The following is a 24276-nucleotide window of genomic DNA, read 5'->3' on the forward strand; positions in this document are numbered from 1 at the left end:
TTTTTTTTTTTTGACAGGGGGGACGTGATGCACTGGGTAGAAGGAACTGTGTTGAAAGTGGAGAAGCGTCAGGGAGGGGAGGCCGTGGTGCAGTCCCGTGGTTATGTCTCAGTCTCTTGGTGAGCCTGAGCTCCTCGACTGAACTTGAGTGTGTCTCCACTTTTTCTCTTCTTAGATGGGACGGGATGGTTAGAGGGGCCTGGACTTGTGCATTTCCCTTTCTCCAAATGGGGTAGGCTCTCACAAAACCCGAGAGGTTAGGCTCTGGTAAAATGGTTTCTGCTGAGGGCAGGCCTTGTTAGGAACAGAAAGCTCTGGCATGTTTCAAAATAGTTCCTTTTCCCTCCCCCTGCTGGAAGCACGAAGGAATTTTTCTCCAATACTGACTGTAAGGATCGGGTAGAACTCCTGGAGGTAAAACTCATGAAATTTGCATGGACAGGTCCCCCATGACTGGGGGCCCCTGCATTTTTTAACTCTCAGAGTTATCCACACTGAGCCTCCAGAAATTCCCTGTTCGCATTTTGGGATTTCCTGTGCTGGCGCTGGGTCCATAGAGTTTCTTTTCATGGGTGTGTTTCTGCTCTCCAAAGTTGTATTTCTCTGTATCCACTTGCTTGTCTCTCCAATTCTGGGGAGAGCAGTTTGCCCTGGGATTTCACTTCTCTGACCATGTTGATGCCTCAGTTGGTTCAGTTTTGTACTTGCGGTTAAGAGGGACTGATGACTTCTCAGCACCTCACATGCTGGGCTGGAAGCCAAGGAGATATCTTGAGAGTATCTTGTCTCAGCTGGCAGCTTGTATTCCCACTCTGTTTATGGTACCCATTGTGGGTTGGATTTTAACTTAGTCTTGAAGAAGACAGGACCAAGCCCTGACATCTGGGAGCTGGGATGGCACGACCAGCCAGGACTTGCTCTCTCCTGTTGAACAGGAACAAGTCCACAGAATAACAGAATCAAGACATTCTGCAGCTTTGATGGATGGAGACAAAAACAAGACCATTCCATAAACATGACTGAATGCTAACAGGCATGAACACTGTCCAAACCACAACAGCAGCCACACATTCCTCCATCCTGGTCATGATATGCATGATGGTGCCTGTGGGTCAATTGTAGCTTTACCTTCCTGCTCATCTGCACTCCATATAGATAAAATATGTTCAGATACTCAGTCACAGAGAGATCCCTGTTCTAACAGCCTCCGATCCCAGAGCAAAGCCCAGCTTCCTCAAACCTCCCTCCAGTTGCTCGATGCAAACACAAACCCACTAAGTCTTTTCCAACACCCTCTTATTGAGACACCTTATAGTTCTCCATGGTCTCAAAAGCAATAAATCAAATTTGTTCAAAGATGAATGTGTTCTTACTGAGCTTTGGCTAAAGGACATTGACAGTGTAGTTCAATTTGTTTGACTTTAAGATTTGTGCTTTTTTATATATTTTTAAGAAATTTTTCTCTACCCTAAGTTCATTTTAAAAGTTGGGTTTGTGTGTGTGTGCAGTGTGTGTGTGTGTGGTCTTTTTTTCCCCCAAAGTCAGGTTTCCACATTAAGTTCTGCTAGAATTTATTTATTTTTGTGAATTGTGTGAAGCAGAGATCTAATTTAACTTTCTTCCCCATAAATATAACACATTGTTCTAGCAACTGGTTGGATGATAAATCATTTGTAGTAAGTCTGTTTCTGGGTTGTATACTCTATTTCTTTGCCTTATTTATTTCTCTATCCCAATACCAAAACTATACTGTCTTAAAGACTGTTGTTTAATAAAAATCTTGAAATCTAGTAGGGCAAGTTTCCCTACCTGTTTTTTCTCTGAATTATCTTGGCTTATTCTTGGCCTATTTGTTTCCCAAAAACGTGTTAGTATCAGCACACCAAATTCCATGAAAACTTCTGTTGGGGTCTTAATTGGAAGTGTTTAAATTTATAGATCATTTTTGGTTGAATGTGACATCTTCCATCCATTAACATGGTATACCTTTCCACTGATTTAGCTTTTTATTACTGTCTTTCAATACAATATTATAAACTTTTCCACTAGCAGTCTTAGCTAGATGACTACCAAGGTAGCTTGTTTTTATTGTTGATCTAAAAACCATACTTTCTGAAAAGGCATAGGAGTATGGGAATGCAATTTATGTCTTTGTATTACTCTTATTTTCATTATTGGTTCTAACAATAGTGAGGTTTACATGTACATGAAGATAAAATCTATAGGAATTGACAGGGTTTTTTTTTCTTTTCAATTCTTACATTGCATTGGTTTTTCTCATTCTAATGTGTGCACTAGGACCTCTGGTACAATGTTGAATAAAAGCAAATAAGTGAGGGAATTAGCATCAAGTTCTTGTCCTTAATGGACTGTGACTAATTCACCTTTAACTATAATGTTTGCTGCACATTTCTGGCAGATTTCTTTGCCTTTCTTTGGAGAATTTTCTATACCTGGCTTGATGAGAAATCTTGTTTATTTTAAATCATGAATGGATGTTGAATTTCATCAAGTGTTTTCTCATCATCTGTTGAAATGGTCATATGCCTTTTCTCCTTTAATCAGTGAGTATGATGAGTTATATTAGAAGAAATTTGCTTTTGGTGGGGCCTGGGGGCCCCAGTCATTTAAGCATCCGACTCTTGATTTCGGCTCAGGTTATGATCTCAACGTCATGAGATTGAGCCCCTCATCAGGCTCCAAGCTGTGTGTGGAGCCTGCTTAGGATTCTCTCTCTCCCCCTCTCTCTCCCCCCACTTCCCCCCCAAACCCCCAGCTCATGCGCACATGTGCGAGAGGCTCCCTCTAAAAAAAAAGGAAGAGAAAAAAGAAATTTGCTTTTTGTATATTGCAGGATTAGGTTTGCTAATAAAATACTAAGCATTTTTGCATCTCTGTTCATGCATGTAATTAGCCTTACTTTCTTTTTCTGTTTTTAATGTCCAGGATGGACTAGCTTTATCGAGTAAGTTGAAGAGCATCCTCTCTTTTTTGTCCTCTGGAAAATGCATATAAGTTTGGAATTACCTCTTCCTTGAATAGTTAGCAAAACTCTACCTATAAACCCAACTGGTTTAAAGATTTCTTTGTTGTTGCTGTGTCATATGTATGTGTAAAAACTCTGAGAGGTTGTACAAGTCTGAAGGTAATTGTGATAGACAGCTTATCAGATGGCTCCTGTGGGCCCTGCCTCCAGGCATTCATGCCCTTGTGTAATCCTCTCCCCTCGAGTACAGAATGGACCTAGTAACTTGCTCCTAAAGAATGAAATAGAGCAAAGGTGACGAGATCTCATTTTTAAGACTCGATTATAAAGGATTATGATTCATGGAACATTAAAAGCATTGTGCACCATGACTTAATGGAGTTTATCCCAGGAAGGCAAGGGTGATTCAACATCAGGAACCAATCAATATAATATGCCACATTAATAAAATAAAAGAGGAAAAGCATTATCATATCCATAGATATTTTAAAAATTGACAAATTCAACACACTTTCATAATCAAAACCACTCAGCAAACTAGGAATTGAAAGGAACTTTCTGAACATGATAAGAAGCATCTATGAAAAACCCACAGCTAACTTCATAGTCGGTGGTGAAAGACTGAGAACTTTCCCTTCCCAATCAGGAACAAGACAAGGATGACTGCTTTCACCACAGCTGTTCAATGATTTCCTGAAAGTCTAGCTGGAGTATCTAGGCAAGAGAAAAGTAAATAAAAGGCATTCAAATAAGAAAGTAAGAAGTTGGGGCATCTGGGTGGCCCCGTGGGTTAAGCAGTTGATTTCTGCTCAGGTCATGATCTGGGGGTCCTGGGATCAAGCCCTGTGTAGGTCTCTGCTTAGCAGGGAGTCTGCTTCTCCCTCTCCCTCTGTGCTCTCTCTCCCTCTCTTGCTCTCTCTCAAATAAATAAACAAAATCTTAAAAAAAAATCACAGCAAAGTAAGAGTTCATACAGGTGATATTACTCTATATATAAGAATCCCGAGGGGCTCCTGGGTGGCTCAGTGGGTTAAAGCCTCTGCCTTCGGCTCAGGTCATGATCCCAGGGTGTTGGGATCGAGCCCCGAATCAGGCTCTCTGCTCGACAGGGAGCCTGCTTCCTCCTCTCTCTCTGCCTGTCTCTCTGCGTACTTGTGATCTCTGTCTGTCAAATAAATAAATAAAATCTTTAAAAAAAAAAAAGAATCCCAAAAACATACACTCCCACTACTAGAGCTAATAAACCAATAAAGCAAAATCGCAGACTATAAAGTCAACACTCAAAAACCAGTTGTCTTTCTATGTACCAGCAACGAGCAATCCAAAAAGGAAATTAAGAAAACAATTCCATTTGCAATAGCATCCAAAGCAGTAAAATACTGAAGAATAAATGTAACCAACCCATAACAGGTTTCTTACTTCCTTTTCCAGCCTTCACTGACTCTGTTCTCAAGCTCCAGATTTCGGCTAACAGCCTGTTCAAGGCAATTTAGACCTTTCTCTAACATGATCCAAAAGCCTTTCCAACCCCCGCCCACTGGCCCATTCCAAAGCTGCCCTCTTGCTTTTAGCCGTTTGCTATGGCAGTGCTCCACTTCCGGGTATCAAAATCTGTCTGCTGCTTAACAAATCCCCCCTCACTCAGTGCCTTAAAATAGCCATCATTTAGGATCGGTGTTTCTCTGGGTCGGGAATCTGATTGCAGCCCAGCTTGGCCCTCCAGCTCAGGGTCTCTGGTGGGCTAGATGTTGTCAGCCTGGATTTTGGAATGGCTATGAATCAGCGGCCCCCCAGTGCCTCCCATCCCCTTCCTGCAACAGAACGCCTACAGCAGCTATCCTGTGTGTGACAGGGGGACAGAGACTCCATGCTTATTGTTTTGACCACGGATGGTTTTCAAGCTCCCATCCTCCCCTTGCCCCCCCCCTCCCCCCGCATCCTCTGGGCAGCCTGATAAGAAGACCCATGTGCAGCCCTCATTCCTTGGCACTGGTAGAAGTTTCAAACCAGATTTCAAATGCCAACCATGGAAACCCGAGCCTGCATACTGGCATTCCCCCCCGGCCCCGGGTGTCCCCCGCAGTACAATGAAAGCCTGAAGCCCTTATTAGATTCAATCTGAGCCTTCTCCTTGGGGAATCCTTTTGCTGTTTATTAGGTGAGTAATGGATATTATTTCGTGTCCATCGGTGCCTATGTGTCATTCATCCCAAGATCCGTAAGTCCCTGGGCAGGGGCGGGGGTGGCCTGGCATACAGCAGGGGGTGCCAGGCACCCAAGTGAAACCCTTGGTTCTGTGAACAGGGTGGCTGGACCATGACCATGGGTGATAGATCTTCTCTCTGCTTACCGACTGGGTTCACGCCACAGGTGGAAGGCTTGGGCAGCCTCCGTAGATGGGGGGCATGTCTGTGCTCCAGGAGGTGCCGTTTCTGCTAGTTCCTCTAGATTTTCCCAAGCCTCTGCCCTACATCCGGCTGCCTGAGGATCCTGACCCCGGACTGCCCCCCAGCAGGGCCAGGCCATTCTTCTGAGAGAAGAAGGCTAACGGTCCTGTGTCTCAGCCAGCTGCTGACCCCCACCTTTCCCAAGAGATGCCCTGAAAGGGTGGTTGATCCCTGGGGTGGTCACCGTGTGTGAGCACCACGTGCTGACGTTCAGAGCCTGGCGTTTCCACGGCAGATGGCCCACCAGCGATCCACAAGGTCAAGGTGCTTCTTTGGGGTTGCCGTTCTCACTTTGCTGCTATATGCCGATCCACTTTGGAATGTCCTGCAAGGAAAAAGAAAAAAATGCAAATAGAATGTTCCCTAAAATATCCTGAATTACAGACAGTTTAGATAACTTTACTGCAGTTCAAGGGAAAAATAATAGCCCGAAGCCTTCGGACAGTGGTCCTTAGGGAAGAGCTGCGGGAGAGAAAAGGGCTCGGCTGCGGGCCACGCTTCCACTCACCTTGCAGTCCCCTGGCCCCTTTGGTTTCAAGGTCGTCCTTTGTGGTGTGTAGGACAAGGACCTCAGGGAGCTGGCCCCTTTGGCTTACCACTCAGGATGGCTGCCCATGGGTTTCTTGGGTGAAAAGCTACCCGCTTCAGCCCCCACACACTGTCCATGAGAACAATTACTGGCTGCATGTTGGGTCCTATATTGGAGATGAGCTCGCTGGTTCCAACCTCATCACCCTACAGACAGATGTCCATTATGCCTGCATCGTGGAGGCAGCACGTGGGCTCAATTTACCCACAAGCCTCCCTTGTTGCAGTAGAGATGACATCTTTAGGATAAAGCCTTACCTGGGCTATCTGATGTAGTCCCCGTGTGATCCTTGGTCCCTTGCCCTGGACCGATGCCCGGGGAGTCCAGCCCTCTCCCAGAGTCGCTAAACACTTTGGGAGCCCCTAGGAATAAGCAAGCAAACAAGAAAGGGGCTTCATGCCCCTGGAAGCTCTGGGGAGAGAGCTTGCTGGAGAGCAGCGGTCCCATCCCGTCATCGGGCCCTCCCTGATCAAACATGAGGGCTCGAAGGACAGCTGAGTTGGCAGAAGTGTGGGCCGTTGTTAGCAGCAATGCCCCCTGGCCCACCAGCGACTTCACCGCACTTTCCCTGCCCAGCCGGGGTTAATGGGTGCGCCGTCTATAAAGACAGAACAAGGAGCGCCTGGGTGGCTCAGTCGGTTAGGTGTCTGCCTTCAGTTCAGATCATGATCTCAGGGTCCTGGGATCAAGTCTTGAGTCGGGCTCCCTGCTCAGTGGGGACTCTGCTTCTCCCTCTGCCTCTGCTCCTGCCCCGCTCGCATCTACTCTGGTGTTCTCTCTCTCTCTCTCAAATAAATAAAATGTTTTTTAAAAAAACAAAACTACATGCATTGCCTCAGAACATCCAATATACAATACAAAATGATTCAACCTGTCCCAAGTTTTCAACAAGTATCCTAGAATCTTACCTTCTTACAAAATACAAAAGGCTTAGCTCTCTCTCTCTCTCATTCTTTTTTTTTTTTTTAAGTTTATTTATCTGGGTAATCTCTACACCCAGCATGGGGCTCGAACTGACAACCCTAAGACCAAGAGTCGCACATTCTCCCAACTGAGCCAGCCAGGCGCCCCCAAAAGGCTCATCTCTTGAAGAAGACAGCTCTGCAGTCTAACTCCCATCCTGTAAGGGACGGAGATCAGACTGAAGCCAAGAGGAATCCACTGAACATGACCTTCTAATTATAAATCTCAAGCAGGCTCAATATCTCCCTTTGGTACTCTGTTCATGGAGACGCACCTAATTTACGAGATTCATTAAAAGTACAAAATGCACAAATACAACCCTAGTGAAAATCTCTTACAGGAGCGTTGAGAGCTAAACCTGACATATAATGAAGTGTGTTCTAGTAGGAGGTGGCCCCAAGTTCTCCTGGATGCACAGATATCAAATGATCCCCCCAGTGGGGGGATCCTGATTCCAAGTCAGGGTTTCCAGGCCCTCAGGCCATCGCATAAAAATATAGCCACTCTGGGACGCCTGGGTGGCTCAGTTGGTTGGACGACTGCCTTCGGCTCAGGTCATGATCCTGGATCCCGGGATCGAGTCCCGCATGGGCTCCCAGCTCCACGGGGAGTCTGCTTCTCTCTCTGACCTTCTCCTAGCTCATGCTCTCCTCTCACTGTCTCTCTCTCAATAAATAAATAAATCTTAAAAAAAAATATATATATATATATAGCCACTCTGCTTCTGGTCATTTGGTGAGCTAGGCTTGGGTCAAGGAACTGCCATCCTTTGGGGAATCCTACTCAGGTCTGAGATACTCATGGGGCAATCTTTTGGCCCCATTACCATCCAGTATCATTTGATTTCTTCAATATTCTGTAGGGGCTGCAGCGTCCTACATCTAAGATAAAATCCATTCCAGCTATATATAATCTGTTGGAATTCTTCACTTGACCATCTTTTAGAATCAGAAGGGAGTCACGCTTGATAGCAAAAGGCCCTCAAAATGACAGAGTGTACCCGCAGAAGGCCTTCGATCTTCAAGCCTGTGTTCATGTTATTAGCAAACAGAGTTGTTCTAAAATACTGGAAATGGCACTGAAACAAAACATGGGCACCCTTGGGCTCCTTACATCCTCAATGTGGACATTGTCCTACAGGTAGGGTGACGGACGGATTGTCCCATGGCATTCGTGTGCCTCCCTGACCAGTATGGCTTTGTGCCTCACAGTAGACAATTTGACTCCAAATCATTATTTCCAAATTCCATGAAATTACTCTGCATTTGATAACCCCTACCTTGACGTTAGATTCATTCCCGATGGTGACAGCGCTCTGACCACCAGGTCCCTGCCAATGGATAGAATTAACTCCAGGAGTGACTTTCACGTCACCTTCCCCCATGCGCTCTTTGCTTCTGACAGCTCTCTAAAAGATCACACCACTCCTCAAATCTCTCTCCAAATGGACCTTAAGCCCAGCCTCCCATTTTTACTCTTGAACCCAGAACCCCTCCAAATAATTAGAGCTGGACCCTTGGACCTTGTGAGGGCTAGGGCCGCTGGTCCCCCATGCAGTTGAAAATTTGAGTCTGGCTTTTGAATCCCACCAGACTTAGTTAGCTACTAACAGTCTACTCTTGACGGGAAGCCTTACAGATAACGGAAACAGTTAATTAACATGTATTTTGTACATTATATGTTTTGGGTACCGTGTTCTTACAATAAAGTAAGCTAGCAAAAAGAAAATGTTAGGAAAAGCATAAGGGGGAGAAAATATATGTACAGTCCCATCCTGTAAAATTCCAAGCATAAGTGGATTTATGCAGTTCAAACCCATGGTATTCAATGGCCAACTATATGTCTACTCCTTTTCTTTTTAAGTCTTTTATTTATTTATTTATTTATTTATTTTTTAAAGATTTTATTTATTTATTTGACAGAGAGAGATCACAAGTAGATGGAGAGGCAGGCAGAGAGAGAGAGAGAGAGGGAAGCAGGCTTCTTGCTGAGCAGAGAGCCCGATGCGGGACTCGATCCCAGGACCCTGAGATCATGACCTGAGCCGAAGGCAGCGGCTTAACCCACTGAGCCACCCAGGCGCCCTGTTTATTTATTTTTTTAATAATCTCTGCACCTAATGTGGGGCTCGAACTCACAACCCTGAGATCAAGAGTCGCATGCGCTGCTGACTGAGCCAGCCAGGAGCCCCGGTATATCTCCCGCCCACAGCCTTAATCAAACAGCTCTGGGCTTACCAGGGCCAAATAGGCCCTTTCTTCTCTGATTAATGCCTGCTGTGCGCATCTTGTAGGGACTTTAATTGAAGCTATTTTCCCTCACTCCACAGACCTACAATTATCCCGAAATTTTCAACCATCATTACGGCAGTTGTATGCCAAATTCCTTTCCTTTCAATGCCGGCTTACTAAATATACTTCGCATACCCTGAAATTCACCCTGGTAACAGATAATCCATAGGCTTTCAGTATATTCATAGAATTGGGCCACCATCACCACCATCTACTTTTAGAACATCATCATCACTCCAAGGGAGGGACCCAGACCCATCAACAGTCACTTGTTCTCCCCATCCCCCCGGCCCCTGACCCCATAAGTCTGCTTTCTGTCTCCAGGGACTTGTGTCTTCTGGACCTCTCACCTAGATGGGATCCTGCGCTATGGGGCCTTTTGTGCCCAGCTCCTTCCACCGAGCTGAATGTCTTTGCAGGTCCCTTCCACACCACCAACGCTCCAGCCTGCCTTTGGGACCCCCAGCTCGGGCCCCCCTTAACCAAAACAAAGATCCAAAGCTGCCCTGGCCCCCTCATTCTTGTTTCATTCCAGACCCATGAAGCCTCCTTTGGGGGGATCCTTTTGCTGTTCACTGTGTGATGAATACATTTAATGCAGTGTTCATGGGGGCCTATGTGCGCGCGTGCAGGAGTTGGGGGAAGGGATAGAGGGAGAGAGAGAGACTCTCAGGCAGACTCCCTGCAGGGCTCGATTTCAAGACCCTGAGATTGTGACCTGAGCGGAAATCAAGAGGCGGACGCTTAACCGACTGAGCCATCCAGGCGCCCTAAGCCTAACTACTTTTAATGTTAATTTCTCAACTTTAGGGCTCCCAGACCGTACAGACGGGGAGCCTCCTTTGTAGGCACTCCAAACTTTTCTAGGCATGCCTGAAAACACAAGCTCTTAAGGGAAACTTTTTTCCACCCAGAGCCCCAAATTCCTTACATCTTTCTGTATCTGTGGGTAGAATTTCTTCTATATCTTGCCCTAAAAGTGTTGCTTCTCCATGGTCCCAGCTTTCTGCATTGGCCTAATTCCAATCCCCTGCCCGGTAAGGGTTGCAGCTCTCAGCGCGTGGCCCGCGGTGTCAGAGCCCGGCCCTTCCCACCCAGAGAGCCGCAGCTCTGGCGTCCCTGCTCCTGATCTGGGTTCCAATCCCTCTTCAGTTGGGGCCTGAAGAACTTTTCTTACTTTCTCGAGAGCTCAGCTACATATTTAAAAAACAAGCTTATTCTTACCCGACCTCCTAGGTGTTTCTGAGAAGAAGAATTTCAGCCTATCTGACCTGCTGCTGAGAGTTAAAGATCATTCAGGTCTCAGACTGTACCTTCTTGGAGTCATTTAATTTAAGAGTCTTCCTGGGGTGCCTAGGCGGCTCAGCCGGTTAAGCATCTGGCTCTTGATTTCGGCTCAGGTCATGATCTCAGGGCCCCGTATCCAGCCTCTGTGCTCAGAAGGGAGTCTCTTTGAGATTCTCTCTTTCTCTGCCCCCACAACTTGTGCACACACACACACACACACGCACTCTCTCTCTCTCAAATAAACAAATCTCTCTTTTTTTAAGATTTTATTTATTCATTTGACAGACAGAGATCACAAGTAGGCAGAGAGGCAGGCAGAGAGAGAGGAGGAAGCAGGCTCCCTGCTGAGCAGAGAGCCGGATGCAGGGCTCCATCCCAGGACCCTGAGATCATGACCTGAGCTGAAGACAGAGGCTTTAACCCACTGAGCCACCCAGGTGCCCACAAATCTTTTTTAAACATAAAAAAATAAATAAATAAAAAATATTTCTGGTACAGAGTGACCAAATCACAGAGCCACTCTTGGAGCAACAATGGCGGTCAGGGTCAGAGCAAGGACAGCCCCAACATGGAGTCTGACCTTCCTTCCACTCAGAGGTCCAGAAACTGCGCCGGGCCACTTTATCCAGAGGTGACAGAGACAAAGCGGCATGATACCGATGTCATACCTTACAACCAGACCTGGAGCTGCCAAGGGGATGGGCGTTCACATGTCATGGCTTGAGGAGCCCAGCCTCAAAAGGGCCAGCCTGCTGGGGTTCACTGCCGTGGGCAGCTACACCGCCTCACCTGCACAGTGCGTGGCTGCTCATGCGTGTGGCCTGTTATGTGTGTGAACACACTCGCAGTGCCTGAATGTGGATCTGTGTGCAGCCTTCAGGTGTTACCTGACACTCGCTGCCTGACACGTTTGCGTGTGTGTTGCCGGGCATGGGTCCGTGTGCGGCTCTCACCCACCTGCCAGGAGGAGCGATGGGGCATGTGACGCCTTCTCATGGGGAACTCACCTGCCACGAGGAGCGCGATCAGAAACCAAGCTTCCCTCCCCAGTGGCTGCTCCCTGTTCCTGGGCCACCTTCCCATCTGTTCAACATCGGAGTCTTTGGTACCTGGATAGACGTTAGACAGGACTCTGGACTGTGACAAATTGTAGACCTATTCCTGCCCCCTCTCCACCTTGCCTGGCACACCCAGGGGTCCACGCTCCTCTGAAGAGCACCCAGTCCTGCATTCAGAGGCTTATTATCCAAGTGTCTGCTCAGCTCGGACCGGAGTTCAGCTGGAATCCTGCCAGGAGGATGTTGTCACATCTGTTGCCAGAGAACTTTCCTTTCCATGCAGATGCTGATGCGGAACTGGAAGGGCAGGGCGGGCAACTCCCCCGGACTACAGGTCCCAGGATATGACCCTCTCTGGGTTTGCTGGTCTGTGAAATTCTGAGTGTACGGGCGGGGGGGGGGGGGGGAGCTTGGGGCTCTTCACCTGCCTGAGCATGCAGGCCACCTGGTAGGGAGGCTGGGGGAGGTGACCTGTGACCCTGGCTATAGCTGTCGCCTTCCCTGTCCTCCTTGACTACAGGACCCCAGAATCTGCCTGACAACCTGGTAAGTGGTGTACGCTGGTTTGCAGAACACCCGGGGCGGGGGCGCTCCCCTCCCAGGAGTCACAGACCACAGATTTCACCTTCCCTAGTACTGGGCCCCGTAAGAATGCAGTCAGTCCTCTGGGCAAAGGGTACCCCAGGGTCCAGGGAGGGACTCACTATAGGTATACAATGGCTCACGTTCATTGAGAGCTTTCTCTGTGCCAGCCCTGTGCTCACACAGGGGTCCCCAACATTCTCGGTTTCTGACCCCCCCAGTGCCTCGGTTATTTTCCACGGTGCGCCCAGGCCCAGGCCCCCTCGCACTCTCCGCTCTGGCCCCTGCAGGCCAACGCAGGGGCTTCTCCGTCCTGGGTAGATGCGGTGGGACCGGCAAAACAGGCAGAAGCGGGGAGGGGCGGGGCTAAGCCCGATGGGCGGGGCCTAGGGATCCTCCCCCTCAGCCGCGGTCCACGGGGGGTGGGGGTGGGTGGGTTCAAAGTCAGCGGCCCAGCAGGGTCAACCGGCACACATCCGGGATGCTCTGCTTACCCCCCCCAGACTGACACTTCCCCGTCGGGACAATACAAAACCTCTTTAATTCTCATTTTCTGTAAAAAGTCGTGCCTCTTGACGGACCACGGGGATAGATGTGCAAAGCGTGAGACACACCCTGCCGAGGCGCGTGGCTGAGGGCTGTGCTGGGGCGGGGGCGGGGGGCGGCGGCGGGCTGTGGCAGGAGGACCCTGTCCTTCCTCAGACCTGGGGAGGGGTCGTGGAGCGGGGTTGAGTTGGCTGCGCTGTCCCTCCAACCCTAGGCCTGGCCCAGGGGTCTTAAAGCTCCACACGCGTCAGAGGGGCCGCAGGGTGAGTCCCGCGTGGCAGGCGGCCCGGGGATCTGGGGCGTTGTGGAACCTGCGGTCCCAGAAAAGGTCCTTCCTGAAGATGCTCCCCGACCCCGACCTGAGCCTCGGGAAACGGAGGCCGGCGAGCTGGCTGGGCCCCTCACTATTCCTCTGGGCCGTCGCCTCCCAGGGCCTGTTCGTAGGGGCAGGGCCGGCGGCAGAGGCCAGCTGGCTCAGGGCCAGGCCGGGGTCCCGTGGGCGGCGCCTCCTCCTCCACGCAGTCCCCCAGGCCGCCGCCACTGCCGCCTCCATGCACGCCCTCCACGTCGCTCTCGTCCGAGTTCTCCTCTTCCAGGTAGCGGTAGCCGCGCACCTTGTGCTGCGGCCGCGGGATGCGGGGCTGGCGCGGGACCACGCCCCGCCGCAGCTTCTGCTCCATCCATAGGTAGGAGGCGGTGGCCGCCACCAGGGTCAACAGCAGCACCGCCAGCTTGGCCTGTGGGCACAGACACCTCGCGGGATAGGTCCACTCGTGGCCCGCATGTCCCGGCGCAGCTCCTTCTCTGTCCGGACACCTCAGCTTCCTCAGCATCTCCCTGAGGGTAACGGCTCAAAGCCCAGCTGTGCCCTTAGCTGGGGCTAAGACCACTGTGTCCCTGACACGCAGGGACCATAAGAAATGGACCCACCCCTCCTGGAAGATTTTGAGCGTGACCCACAGCCAAACAGAATTCCCCATCCTAACAGTACACACACACACACACACAAGCACCACATTCTCTTCTATTTCATTTTTTCAAATGTTGGTGGGAACCTGCTAAACAGACCCACCGGTCGGTGGGAGCAGAGAACGAGGAACCCTGCTCCCTGCAGGCTGGGAAGGGACAGCTCAGAGGTGACATCTGGGAACAGGTCATCAAAGGACCCGCAAGGTGGCTGGGAGGCACCCACAAGGAACGAGACGACTTGAACCCCTTCAGAGATGGGTAAACTGAGGACCGTGGGAAGTAAGGCAGTAAGAGGGTCTTGGTTTGGGGCCACTCAGTGGGCCTGACCTAGGACCCAGCCCTTGGGGAGTGGTGCCCTTCGGGCACTGCGAGGCCACAGTGGGCATTCAGAAAGTATCTGTGGCCCAGGGGCTGGCCAGTGGGGTGCCTAACAGCCCAGAGACCCTCCTCCCACCACGTTCAGGCTCACCTTCATGGGCAGGCTTGAGCCCAGGTACACCACGAAGATGGCCACCGCCTGCCACCAGTGGTAGATGGTGAAGATGAAGTCTTGCCTTTCTTTGTCCTCATATAGGATTCCCAAGAGTGCTGCAGGCGGGCAGGACAGGGCAGGAAGGGGAGAGACGTCATCAGGGGCCCAGAGTGGCTGATCTCCCCGCTGGGACCCACCCTAGGCCCAGCATTGGGCGGGTCTCAGCCCTCAGCCTTGGAGCACCTAGAAAGCCCTTGTGAACAGGTCCTGGCCTGCCCCCTGGTGGATGCCCTGGTTGTGAGGCCGCCTGGGGAGCCCAGGAGAGGCCGGAACAGACAAGGTACCTTGCTGGGGTGGGGGTGGGGTGTTGAGGGGGCAGGGCGGGGCGACGGACAGTTGGGCCTCACTCTAGAGCACATGTGTGGCCTCCCAAGTGGAGTGCTCTATGTGCCGTCATCTCCTGTCCTCTCTCGGACCTTCGGGGGCTGTCTCTCCTCGCCCAGGACTCAGGCAGGGCAAGCTGCTCACAGAAACAAGCTTTCTGCGAATCAGACCTGAAGTTGGGAGGTTCAAACGATTTCTCAAGGAATCCTCCCTGGGGCGGGAAGAAAGAGCCCACAGGAGTCAGGAGACGCAGCCCGTACTCTCAGGATGGTAAAGTGCAGAGAATTAGTACAGAGAGGAGGATTCAAACGTTGGCTCTGGGGATGACTCAGGGTGAGTTAAGTCCCAGGCCAGGTATCCGGCCTGTAAAATGACACCACATGTATTGTGTGTTGTGTTCTGAGGTTTCAAGGCAAGAAAGCCTGGCATGGCACCTGGCAAACTGCACTGTCCCCTGCCACCCGGGACATTAACATCCCTGCCCTGAGGCCCTGTGGTGTGACTGTACCCCTTGGGGCTGCTGGGAGGGGACACGGAGCCCCCAGGGTTCACAAGGAGGAGGCAGGAGGCACAGCTGGGTGGGCAGAAGGGAATGCCAGGTCCAGGCCCAGGCTTGTCATGGACCCGAGTTACCCAGGTTGGCTGCCTCTGAGCAGCAGCCAAGAAAGTGTGGCCCTGAGTGTGGAGCTCCAGGCCCAATGACAAGCACAGATGGCTGGACCCTCTGGGGGGGGGGGGGCGTACAGCTGTCTCCAGAGCCAGCCCCTGCCCTGCCCACGGCAGGGATGTCCCCCACATCACACCTCCAGGGGTGACGTTCTGGCCCATCAGAACAGAAGCTGATGTGGAAGACACAGAGCTGCGCCTGCGTGGACCAGCTGGGTGTCACCAGGCTATGCCCGCCGTGGGCAGAGAGCATCACACCGCTGAACTCTGACCCACCCCACCTTTCTGCAAACAGGGCTCTACTTCCCAATGCCCCTGCCCCAGCAGCCCAGACTCAGGGGGTGCACCCCGCCACTCTGCAGACTGCGGTTGGGGCTTCATGCCTGCTCCCAGCTCTTTCCCATACAGCAGCCCTCCCTCGGGGCACTGGGTGGGTCAGTCAGTGGAGGGCCATCTGCACCGTAACAGATCCCCAGGGTACCCACGGGAGCCTGTGTCTGTCCCTGGCCTGCAGCTCCTCCCCAACCACCCCGAGGTCCCCGCAGGGTCCTCTGCCATCCCAGTGCCCACAGCTGTACTCACTGCTGAGCCCGGTCTTATTGAGGGCACTGCCCACACCCCAGAGGACAGCTGCCACGTAAAGGATCCAAATGTGTTGCAGGACCCGAGGTGCAGGGGCCCAGAAAAAGAGGCCGAGCGTAAGTAGCAGGTGCACTCCGGCCCCAGCCACGAGGGGCACCTGGCGTGGCAGCCACAGCCCCAGCAGGCCTAGGACGGAGGAGGCCGAGGCGCCCAGGCTGTAAGCCACGAGGAGGTAGGCCAGGCGCTCCAGCCCCACGGAGCACACGCCGTAGCCCTGCAGGGGGGACAGGGGTGTTAGAGATCCGGGCTAACTCCCTCCGAGGGTCAAGGGAAGGTTGTGAGGGCACAGACAGGAGATGACTGTCTGGACAGTGTCCCCAGATTCAGGGGTGGGATCCCATCTCAACCGTGAAACCCCTCTGGAAGCAAGCATCATTCTTGGAATCACTTCACGCGGAAAGAAACTGAGGCCCAGAGCCGTAAAATAATTTACCTAAGGCAGAGGGGAAGTGGGGGGGAAGTGAGGGAAGCCAGGGAAGAGAAGAATGAGGGAGGGGCGCATCTGGGACACACTTGTACATACACATACATGTATTCAAAACCCATTCATCTTTTATCCGAAATACAAATTTGCCCGGGAATCCCGTATTTTATCTGGCAACGCCTAATAGGCTGAACTTACCAGGCCGAGACCCGTGCAGGCAAAGAGCACCTCGAAACCGCTGTAGATAAAGAAGGGCACCAGGTGCCGCAGTCGGAAGTCGCGCACGTGCTTGAAGGGCAGCTGGAAGATGTTGCCCCAGCCCACGCTGCGCAGGTCGATCTCCTCAGTGGGCCGGTAGGCGGCACCGCACAGGCCCAGCACCTGCGGACCCGCGAGCTGAGCTGGTGGGCAGGGCGGCTTCCCAGGCCCCGCCCCCAGACACACCCACAGCTCTGGGCCCCGCCTCCTAGCCCCGGGCCCCACCCCCAGACGCACTCGCAGATCTCTGCCAGGCTTCCCAGCTCCGCCTCCAGGAGGAGGCCACGCCCAGATCACGCCCCCCCAGCATCTTAATTCTGCTTCTGGGATTCCGCCCCCAGCCCAGTCCTCTCAGACCTTCTCCCACTCCACCCCGGGCCAGCCTTGGTTCTCTTCCCCTTGGCCTCTGGGATTCCGACTCCAGGTTCAGTCCCGAGCCTCTAGCCTGGCCACTAGGTTCAGGCCCCGCCCCCCACAGGACTCAGCCAGGACTCCAAGCCATAACCTTGCCCAGGCTGCCAGCAATGAGCCCAGATCACACCCCTTTCTCCCCGCCTCGGTCCCCAGACTTCACTGACTCCGCCCCACCCCATCCTGGGCCGCACCAGCAGCATGGCCAGGAAGGCCACCGCCATGAGCACGCTCTCCACCACAATGAGGTTTCCGCTGCGTGGTAAGGTCCGCAGAACGGTCTTGTTGAAGCCCATGAGGATGCCCTGGCTGTCGGTGCCTGGAGAGAGGCGGTCGGGGGTTGGGGAGTAGAGCACACTATAAACTCAGCCACGAAGAAATGGAGCAAGGAGGGCGGGTGGAGGCGAGGGTTAGAGGTGGTGGGTGAGGGCAGTGCTTGCAAAGGCAGGGTTCATTTGGGGAGCAGTTTGGAGGTGAGGGCCACTGGGGCTGGAGAAGCAGCAAAGAAGAGTGCCTCCCCCCTCCCCGCCCAACTGCTTTAGTGCCAGGAGGCTGGACAAGGGGTACCAGTCCACCCCCCAACCCCATACATTCACCCTGCAGGGACTGAGCTCTGAGAGTATGTATGCATGGCCCTGAGAGATATCCCCCAGAAGCCTCAGCCCAGATGGCATCTCTTCTAGGCAGCCTTCCTTGATGTACCCTGTCCCCATGAGGCTAGGTCCAATGTCCTAATGCATACTCCTACAGGGCTACATGCCTTGCCCACTAGGCTCTCAGCCCTGAATCTGGGGGCAGGAACATCCTCTCTGGGCGTTCTCAAGAGCCCAGTGTCTGCTGGATGACTCACTGGGGGAGGTGAGCAGGCCCTGGCGACCCCACCCGGAGAGGACTAACCGCAGGTCTGCACATTGTAGAGTGTGTGGTTCAGGTCATACAGGTAGTGGTTCAGGAAGTAGATCATGGGCAGCTGGGCACAGGCGAAGCTCAGCTGTGGGCAAGAGGGCGGCTTGGGCCAGGCTCAGAACCAAGCAGGGGGCACAGGCCTGATCGGGAAGGGGTCTGGGCACAGGCTTGGCAGAACAGGAGCCCTCCCACCTCTGGGGGCAGCCTCATGGCAGGAGGGAGTGCCCAGTGCAGGAGGACTTTCTCCTGCACAGGGAGGGGATGAGGTCTCAGTCATTCGAGGCAAGTAAGCAGAGGTTGGGCTCAAGAAACGGCAGTGGGACTAGAGAGATGAAAAGGCTGTGGGATGGGCTCCAATGTGTGGGTTCTGGGCCTGGAATACCCTCCCCCAATGGCCCCACGGGTGGTACTCACATGGAAAAAGCTATAGAAGATGGTTTGGAAGACCAGGAGATATGGTGCATGGGAGCCCCGTGGCGGGCGTTGCTGGGGTCCCTGCTCATCCCGCTCCTTATAGTGGGAGTACTCATAGTACTTCTGAGCCATCCTGGACCACAAAGGAGAGAAAGCTTCCCCCAGTCTGACCTCCAGCAGATGTCTCTGCTTCCTGCATCCAGGGCTATGGGCTACATCTCATGGATGGGGAAACCGAGGCCCAAAAGGCAGAAAGAGCTGCCCAAGGTCCCCGAGTCACTGGCAATGCAGCAGAGACTCAGCCAGGTCTCCAGCCTCCCGCCCTGATGTCCACCAGGCTCACCTGGTGATGTAGTTGCCCATGGAGGCCCAAAGAGGCACAATGGCCATGCCCAGGGCCACAGCTGAGGGCACAAGCGTGTAGTAGCGCTCCCAGTAGTTGGTAGAGACAAAGAGGGCATAGATGCCCACAGCCAGGAACATCATCCACTTGGTGCCGAAAAACCTATGGGCAGTGGGAGGGATGATAGCACCACAAGTCTACCCAGGCTACTGTGGCCTCAGACCAGGGTGGCCACAAGCCACCATGAGCTCCAAGTCCCAGCTCATGAGTTGGTGTGAGGTAGGGAGTGAATCCCTGGGCTTGGAGTCAGGGGCTCTAAGATGGAGTAGCAGAGATATGGACTTGTTTGTGGTCTCAGGGGAGCCCTGTGTCCACACACTTCAGTTTTCACAGCTTCATGTAGGCACAGAGCCCAAGCCACAAGCCTGATGGCTGCTGCAAGGATGGAGGGAGATAAGGTGGGGGTGAGGGTGGGGGATAGGTCAGTGGTCTACGGGCACATCCAGCTCTCGTTTGTGTTCTGGGCTGACTTGGCCAAGCCCCCTTCCCTTTCTGATCTCATGTGCTCGGACTTCAGGGCCCCCAAGAGCACAACCCAAACTGGGACAAGGAAACAAGGACCAAGAGAGGCCAGAGCCAGGACCAGTATCTCTTCCTCCCTGCCCATTGCTCTGGCAGCCCCGCTGTGGTCATTTGGGAAGTTTCTTCCCCACTGGCTCAAATGACCCTAATTTTCTGGTACAATTACTTTCTCTTCTATTACAGGAGGCCGTGGTTCTTTTATGAACCGTATTTTGCCATGTAATAAATACACGGGACTCTGATTTATTTGGGGGAAGGCAAGTCACACACAAAAAAATGTACTGTACATTTTGATGGAGTAAACGGGCAAAAAATAAAAATACTAACACTCATTGCTAGTGAGGCTGTGGTTTAAAAAATGAGGCACATGGCCAGGATCAAGTGGTTGGCATAGCCCTTTAGAAAATCAGCCCAGGGGCGCCTGGGTGGCTCAGTGGGTTAAAGCCTCTGCCTTCGGCTCGTGTCATGATTCCAGGGTCCTGGGATCAAGCCCCACATGGGGCTCTCTGCTCAGCAGGAAGCCTGCTTCCTCCTCTCTCCCTGCCTGCCTCTCTGCCTACTTGTGATCTCTGTCTGTCAAATAAATAAAATCTTAAAAAAAAAAAAAAAAAGATCAGCCCAGTAGTTTGGGCAAGGGGCAAGCTGGGGGTGGGGGACTCAAACTTTCCGACTGCCAGGTGCTGCCTGTGGGACCTGGGCAAGCTCATGGGAAACAAAGAAAGAATTAGCTGTTGTTATCCATAGCGATCTGTTTTAAGAGCCATAAAGCCTTTCGCATACCTCTACTCTGCTAAGGCCACTGTTAGAAATTTATCATAGCAATTTTTTTTTTTTTTTCTAAGAAGGAAAGAGCTAGGGGCACGTGGGTGGCTCAGTCAGTTAGGAGTCTGCCTTCGGTTCAGGTCTTGATCTCAGGGTCCTGGGATAGAGCCTCACATCCCACTGGGCACTTAATGGGATCTCTGCTTCTGCTTCTCCCTCTACCTCTTGCCCCCTCCCTCTACGTCTTCCCCTGCTCATGCTTTCTCTCTCTCTCAAATAAATAAAATCTTTAAAAAAAAAAAAAAAAGGGAAGAGCTACAAGTACAATGTAAATGTGCAAAAAGGGGAGGGAGCTGAATGTCCAACTCGGAGCCATGACTGGGTGCCCCCACCTCTGCAGAGAACCTACCCTTCTAAAGTACCGAGGGTGAAGACTGAGGAGCCAGCCAAGATGTGCACAACGAAAGGAAAGAAAGTAAAAGTGAACATCCCACACAGCTCTGGTGACAAGGACATCAAGGTTACCCATCTGTGCTGGGGGGGACAACAAACAGCTGATTTGCTGGCAGGCCTGGAAGGATTTTCTTTTTTCTGATTTCAGTTATGATTCTAATGCTGTTTATACAATTATGTTAAAGGAGCTTTGAGTTTTTTGGGTTTGGAAGGTTTGTTTGTTTGGCTTTTGGTTTAAGATAGAGGAATTAAGACCCATCTAACCTGTCTGCTAGTCTCTGGGTCTCATCTGAGCAGAGACCCACCTCCTGGAGAGGAGGGTGCTAATGGAGGGGAGTTCACACCGGCCATAAGGCCAGACCAGATGCCTCCAAGGCTCTGGACCAGAGTAAACTCTCTGGGGCACCTGCCCAGCCATGCCTTTTCAGTGAGAAATGTTCCTCAACACTGACCACAGCTGATCAGGCCAGGCTTGGTGCCTGGGTCTTGGGGACTTATCAAAGTCTCTCCAGGGATTCCCCAGCTCTGATCCCAAAGGTCACTCACTGTAGCTCCAAGCCACGAAGGAGGGCACAGGGCGATGCCATGGGAGGCAATCTGAGCTAAGGAGCAGGAGTGACTCTGTTCTGTCAAATTGTGCCCTCGGGTGAATCTCCAGCTTCCTTCACCAAACCCAGGTTTTCTCCTTCTCTCTCACCCCTCCAGGTAGGCATGGCCTGTACCCAGGTCCTGGCCCCCCAGAACACCATCGGCCAACAGCCCTCACATCCCTTCCACATGGCAGCAGCTTCGCACCTGATGAGCACCGGCGTGTAGAGCAAAGCCGCGATGGGCGTCACATTGATGCCCATCAGCATCTTGCTGTCAATGTCGGGCAGCCCCATGTTGCCGTACTTCACCTCGCGGTAGGTCTCATCATAGTGCAGGATCAGCTGCATCTGCAGGAGGCCTGGGGATAGGAAGAAGACACGACGGCGACAGCTGAACTCTGGCGGCGACACACCAGCCTTAAGGGAGCTCCGGTCGCCAAAGGAGTGCCCCCGATGCCAGTGCCCATGAAGGAGGACAGAAAGGGCTGCCCGGACGGGGCCAAACGTCCTGACAGTCAGTGGCAGCGCCGGCCACGCGATTCCAGACCCCCTCCCATACCCGCACCCACACACGGGCAGCGCTCCGCATCTGGAAGGCCGCACACCTGCCCGGGGCGCCCAGTCCAGCCCGCACGCCCACCCACGAAGGCTCTGGCCGGGAACCGGGAACGCTGCCCGGGGACCCCACCTCCATGCGGTGGGGTCGCAGCTGCAGCCGCAGGGCGGCATTTGGGGAAGTGAAAGAGGAAGGGAGGCCAACTGGCCCCTTGGGTTTCTCCTTCCCTGACCCGGGCTGGGAAAGGAAGCCGGGGTGGGGGCGGGAAGCCGCGGTTCTGCGCGGGACCCGCGGGGCCGCCTACCCAGGTAGACGCCGTAGGTGAGCATGCCGCCCGCGCTGGCCGCCAGCACGTTCTTGAGCACGCCCAGCCGCTTGCGGCGGTAGTAGCGGCGCTCCTCCTCCTCCTCGTTGTAGTTGGGGTACGCGCCCACCAGCTCGTCCAGCTGCGGGGCACGCACGGCGCTCGCACCCGGGACCGAGGACTCGCAACTCCCGGGCGGGAGGCCCCGGGTCCCCGCTCCCCGCTCCCCACCCCACCGCCCGGGAGGGCCCCCCGCACTCCGGGTCCTCGCACCCCCCCAACAGACCCGTCCCCGCTCACCGGAGCCCCGGGCCCGTCGGGGACCCCGAGCCGGTCTTCATCTCCCTGCGGCCCCGCGGTCCCCGCCACCCGGTAGAGCGGCGGCACCGCCTCCATGGCCCGACCCCGCCGGAGCAGTGGCTGCGGCCTCCCCGACAGCGAGCTGCCCGCGGGGCACTTCCTCCCCACGACCCGGCCCCGCCCCGCGGGCCGCCCCCTCGCGAGGGGCGTGTCTAGGGCGTCCGGGCGCGCGTGGGGGTGGGGGTGGGGGGCCGCCCGGACCCCGCCCCGGGGACGAGCGGTGTGAGTTCAAATTTGCGCGCAGCCGCTGAATGGCTTTGCGACTTGGATTCACTCCCCTTCGGTTTGCCTCAGTTTTGTCACTCGGCGCTGCTTCCCAGGGTGTAACCGGGTGAATGCAGAGCCTTAGACAGGTGCCAGGCCCGTTATAGGGTCTCCACTGCCATCCCGAGCCCCACCTCCTGCCCCCATGCGGCGTGTTTGCGGGTCAGCAAAGAGCCCCCGTAGCAGCCCCACCGAGGGCTCCCACAGCGGGGACTCGACAGCCGGTGCCCACCGCCCGCGCGCCCTCCGCTTTCAGCTTGGCGTCTGCCGGAGGGAACTCCTGCCTGGAGGTGGCCGACTGAGGCGGGCGGCTGCTGGACTGCGCTGGGTTGGCCCTGCGGGATCTGCGCTGCAGAGAGTCCCCGACGTTCTTGTCTTGCAGGAGCTGAGGCTCCCCAGCCCTGGCTGTCACCCTGGCCGCAAACACTTTGAAGCTTTTAAAAATACACGGTTCCCAGGCATCTGAGTGGTTCAGTGGGTTAAGCCTCTGCTGTCGGTTCAGGTCATGATCTCAGGGTCCTGGGATCAGCCACGCATTGGGCTCTCTCCTGGGCGGGGAGCCTGCTTCCCCCCTCTCTCTCTGCCTGCCTCTCTGCCTACTTGTGATCTCTTTATTTCTCTCTCTGTCAAATAAATAAAGTCTTAAAAAAAAAAAAAAGAAGAAGAAGAATTCAGGGGTGCCTGGGTGGCTCAGATGGTTAACGTCTGCATTCGGCCCAGGCCATGATCCTGGGGTCCCGTAGGGGGCTCCCTGCTAAGTGGGGAGCCTGCTTCTTCCTCTGCCTCTCTCTCTCCCTGTCTCTCTCTCTCTCTCTCTGTCTCTCATGAATAAGTAAATAAAATCTTCAAAAAAAAAAAAAGAATTCATACAACTCAACAACAACAAATAAGTGAATACTCTGCTTTTAAAAAGGACAGAAGAATTAACTAGCCATTTTTCCTCCAAAGAAGACATCCCAGTGGCCAACAGACCCATGAAAGGGTACCCACCAATCAGAGAAAAGCAAATCAAAACCACACCTATAGGGGCGCCTGGGTGGCTCAGTGGGTTAAGCCTCCGCCTTCGGCTCAGGTCATGATCTCAGGGTCCTGGGATCCAGCCTGCTCTCTGCTCAGCAGGGAGCCTGCTTCCCCCCTCTCTCTCTGCCTGCCTCTCTGCCTACTTGTGATCTTGTCTGTCAAATAAATAAATAAAATCTTTAAAAAAAACACACACACCTGTAAAAATGGCTATCAATCAAGAAGACAAGCAGTAACAAGCGTTGGTGAGGATGTAGAGAAAAGGGGGATCCTTATGCACTGTTGGTGGGATGGTAAACTGGTCCAGCCATTTTGGAGAATACCCTAGAGTTTCGTCAGAAAGCTCATGATAGAACTGCCATATGATCTAGCAATCCCACTCCTGGATGAATATCCAAAGGAAATGAAAACGGGTTATCAAAAATATATCTATACTCCCATGTTACTGCAGCATTTTTTAAAAGATTTTATTTTTTTTAAAAGACTGAATTTATTTATTTGAAAGAGAGTGAGTGCACAAACGGAGGGGGGGTGGCAGGTAGGGGAGAAGCAGTCTCCCTGTTGAGCAAGGAGCCCAATGTGGGGCTCGATCCCAGGACCCTGGCATCATGACCCCAGCCAAAGGCAGCCGCTTAACCGACTGAGCCACCCAGGAGCCCCTAAGATTTTATACTTATTTATTAGAGAGAGAGTGTGTAAGAGAGTGGGGCCAAGGGGCAGGAGGAGAGAGAAAATCCCAAGCAGATT

At 53.1% G+C, this 24276-nt stretch overlaps 1 protein-coding gene across 1 annotated transcript; it reads right to left on the bottom strand.

Annotated features, from left to right (window-relative positions):
• Positions 1–12721: 12721 nt before the first annotated feature.
• Positions 12722–22354, bottom strand: UNC93B1 (unc-93 homolog B1, TLR signaling regulator). Its single transcript, XM_047692789.1, has 11 exons — positions 22186–22354; positions 21886–22027; positions 21231–21384; positions 18639–18800; positions 18296–18428; positions 17873–17966; positions 17170–17294; positions 16505–16687; positions 15823–16096; positions 14188–14306; positions 12722–13486 (listed from the first exon to the last, which is right to left on the bottom strand). The coding sequence occupies exons 1-11, from the start codon at positions 22279–22281 to the stop codon at positions 13154–13156; spliced, it is 1815 nt and encodes a 604-aa protein (XP_047548745.1). The 5' UTR covers positions 22282–22354; the 3' UTR covers positions 12722–13153.
• Between the last annotated feature and the right edge of the window lie 1922 nt (positions 22355–24276).

This window comes from Lutra lutra, chromosome 10 (assembly GCF_902655055.1).
Source record: "Lutra lutra chromosome 10, mLutLut1.2, whole genome shotgun sequence".
Classification (NCBI taxonomy): domain Eukaryota; kingdom Metazoa; phylum Chordata; class Mammalia; order Carnivora; family Mustelidae; genus Lutra; species Lutra lutra.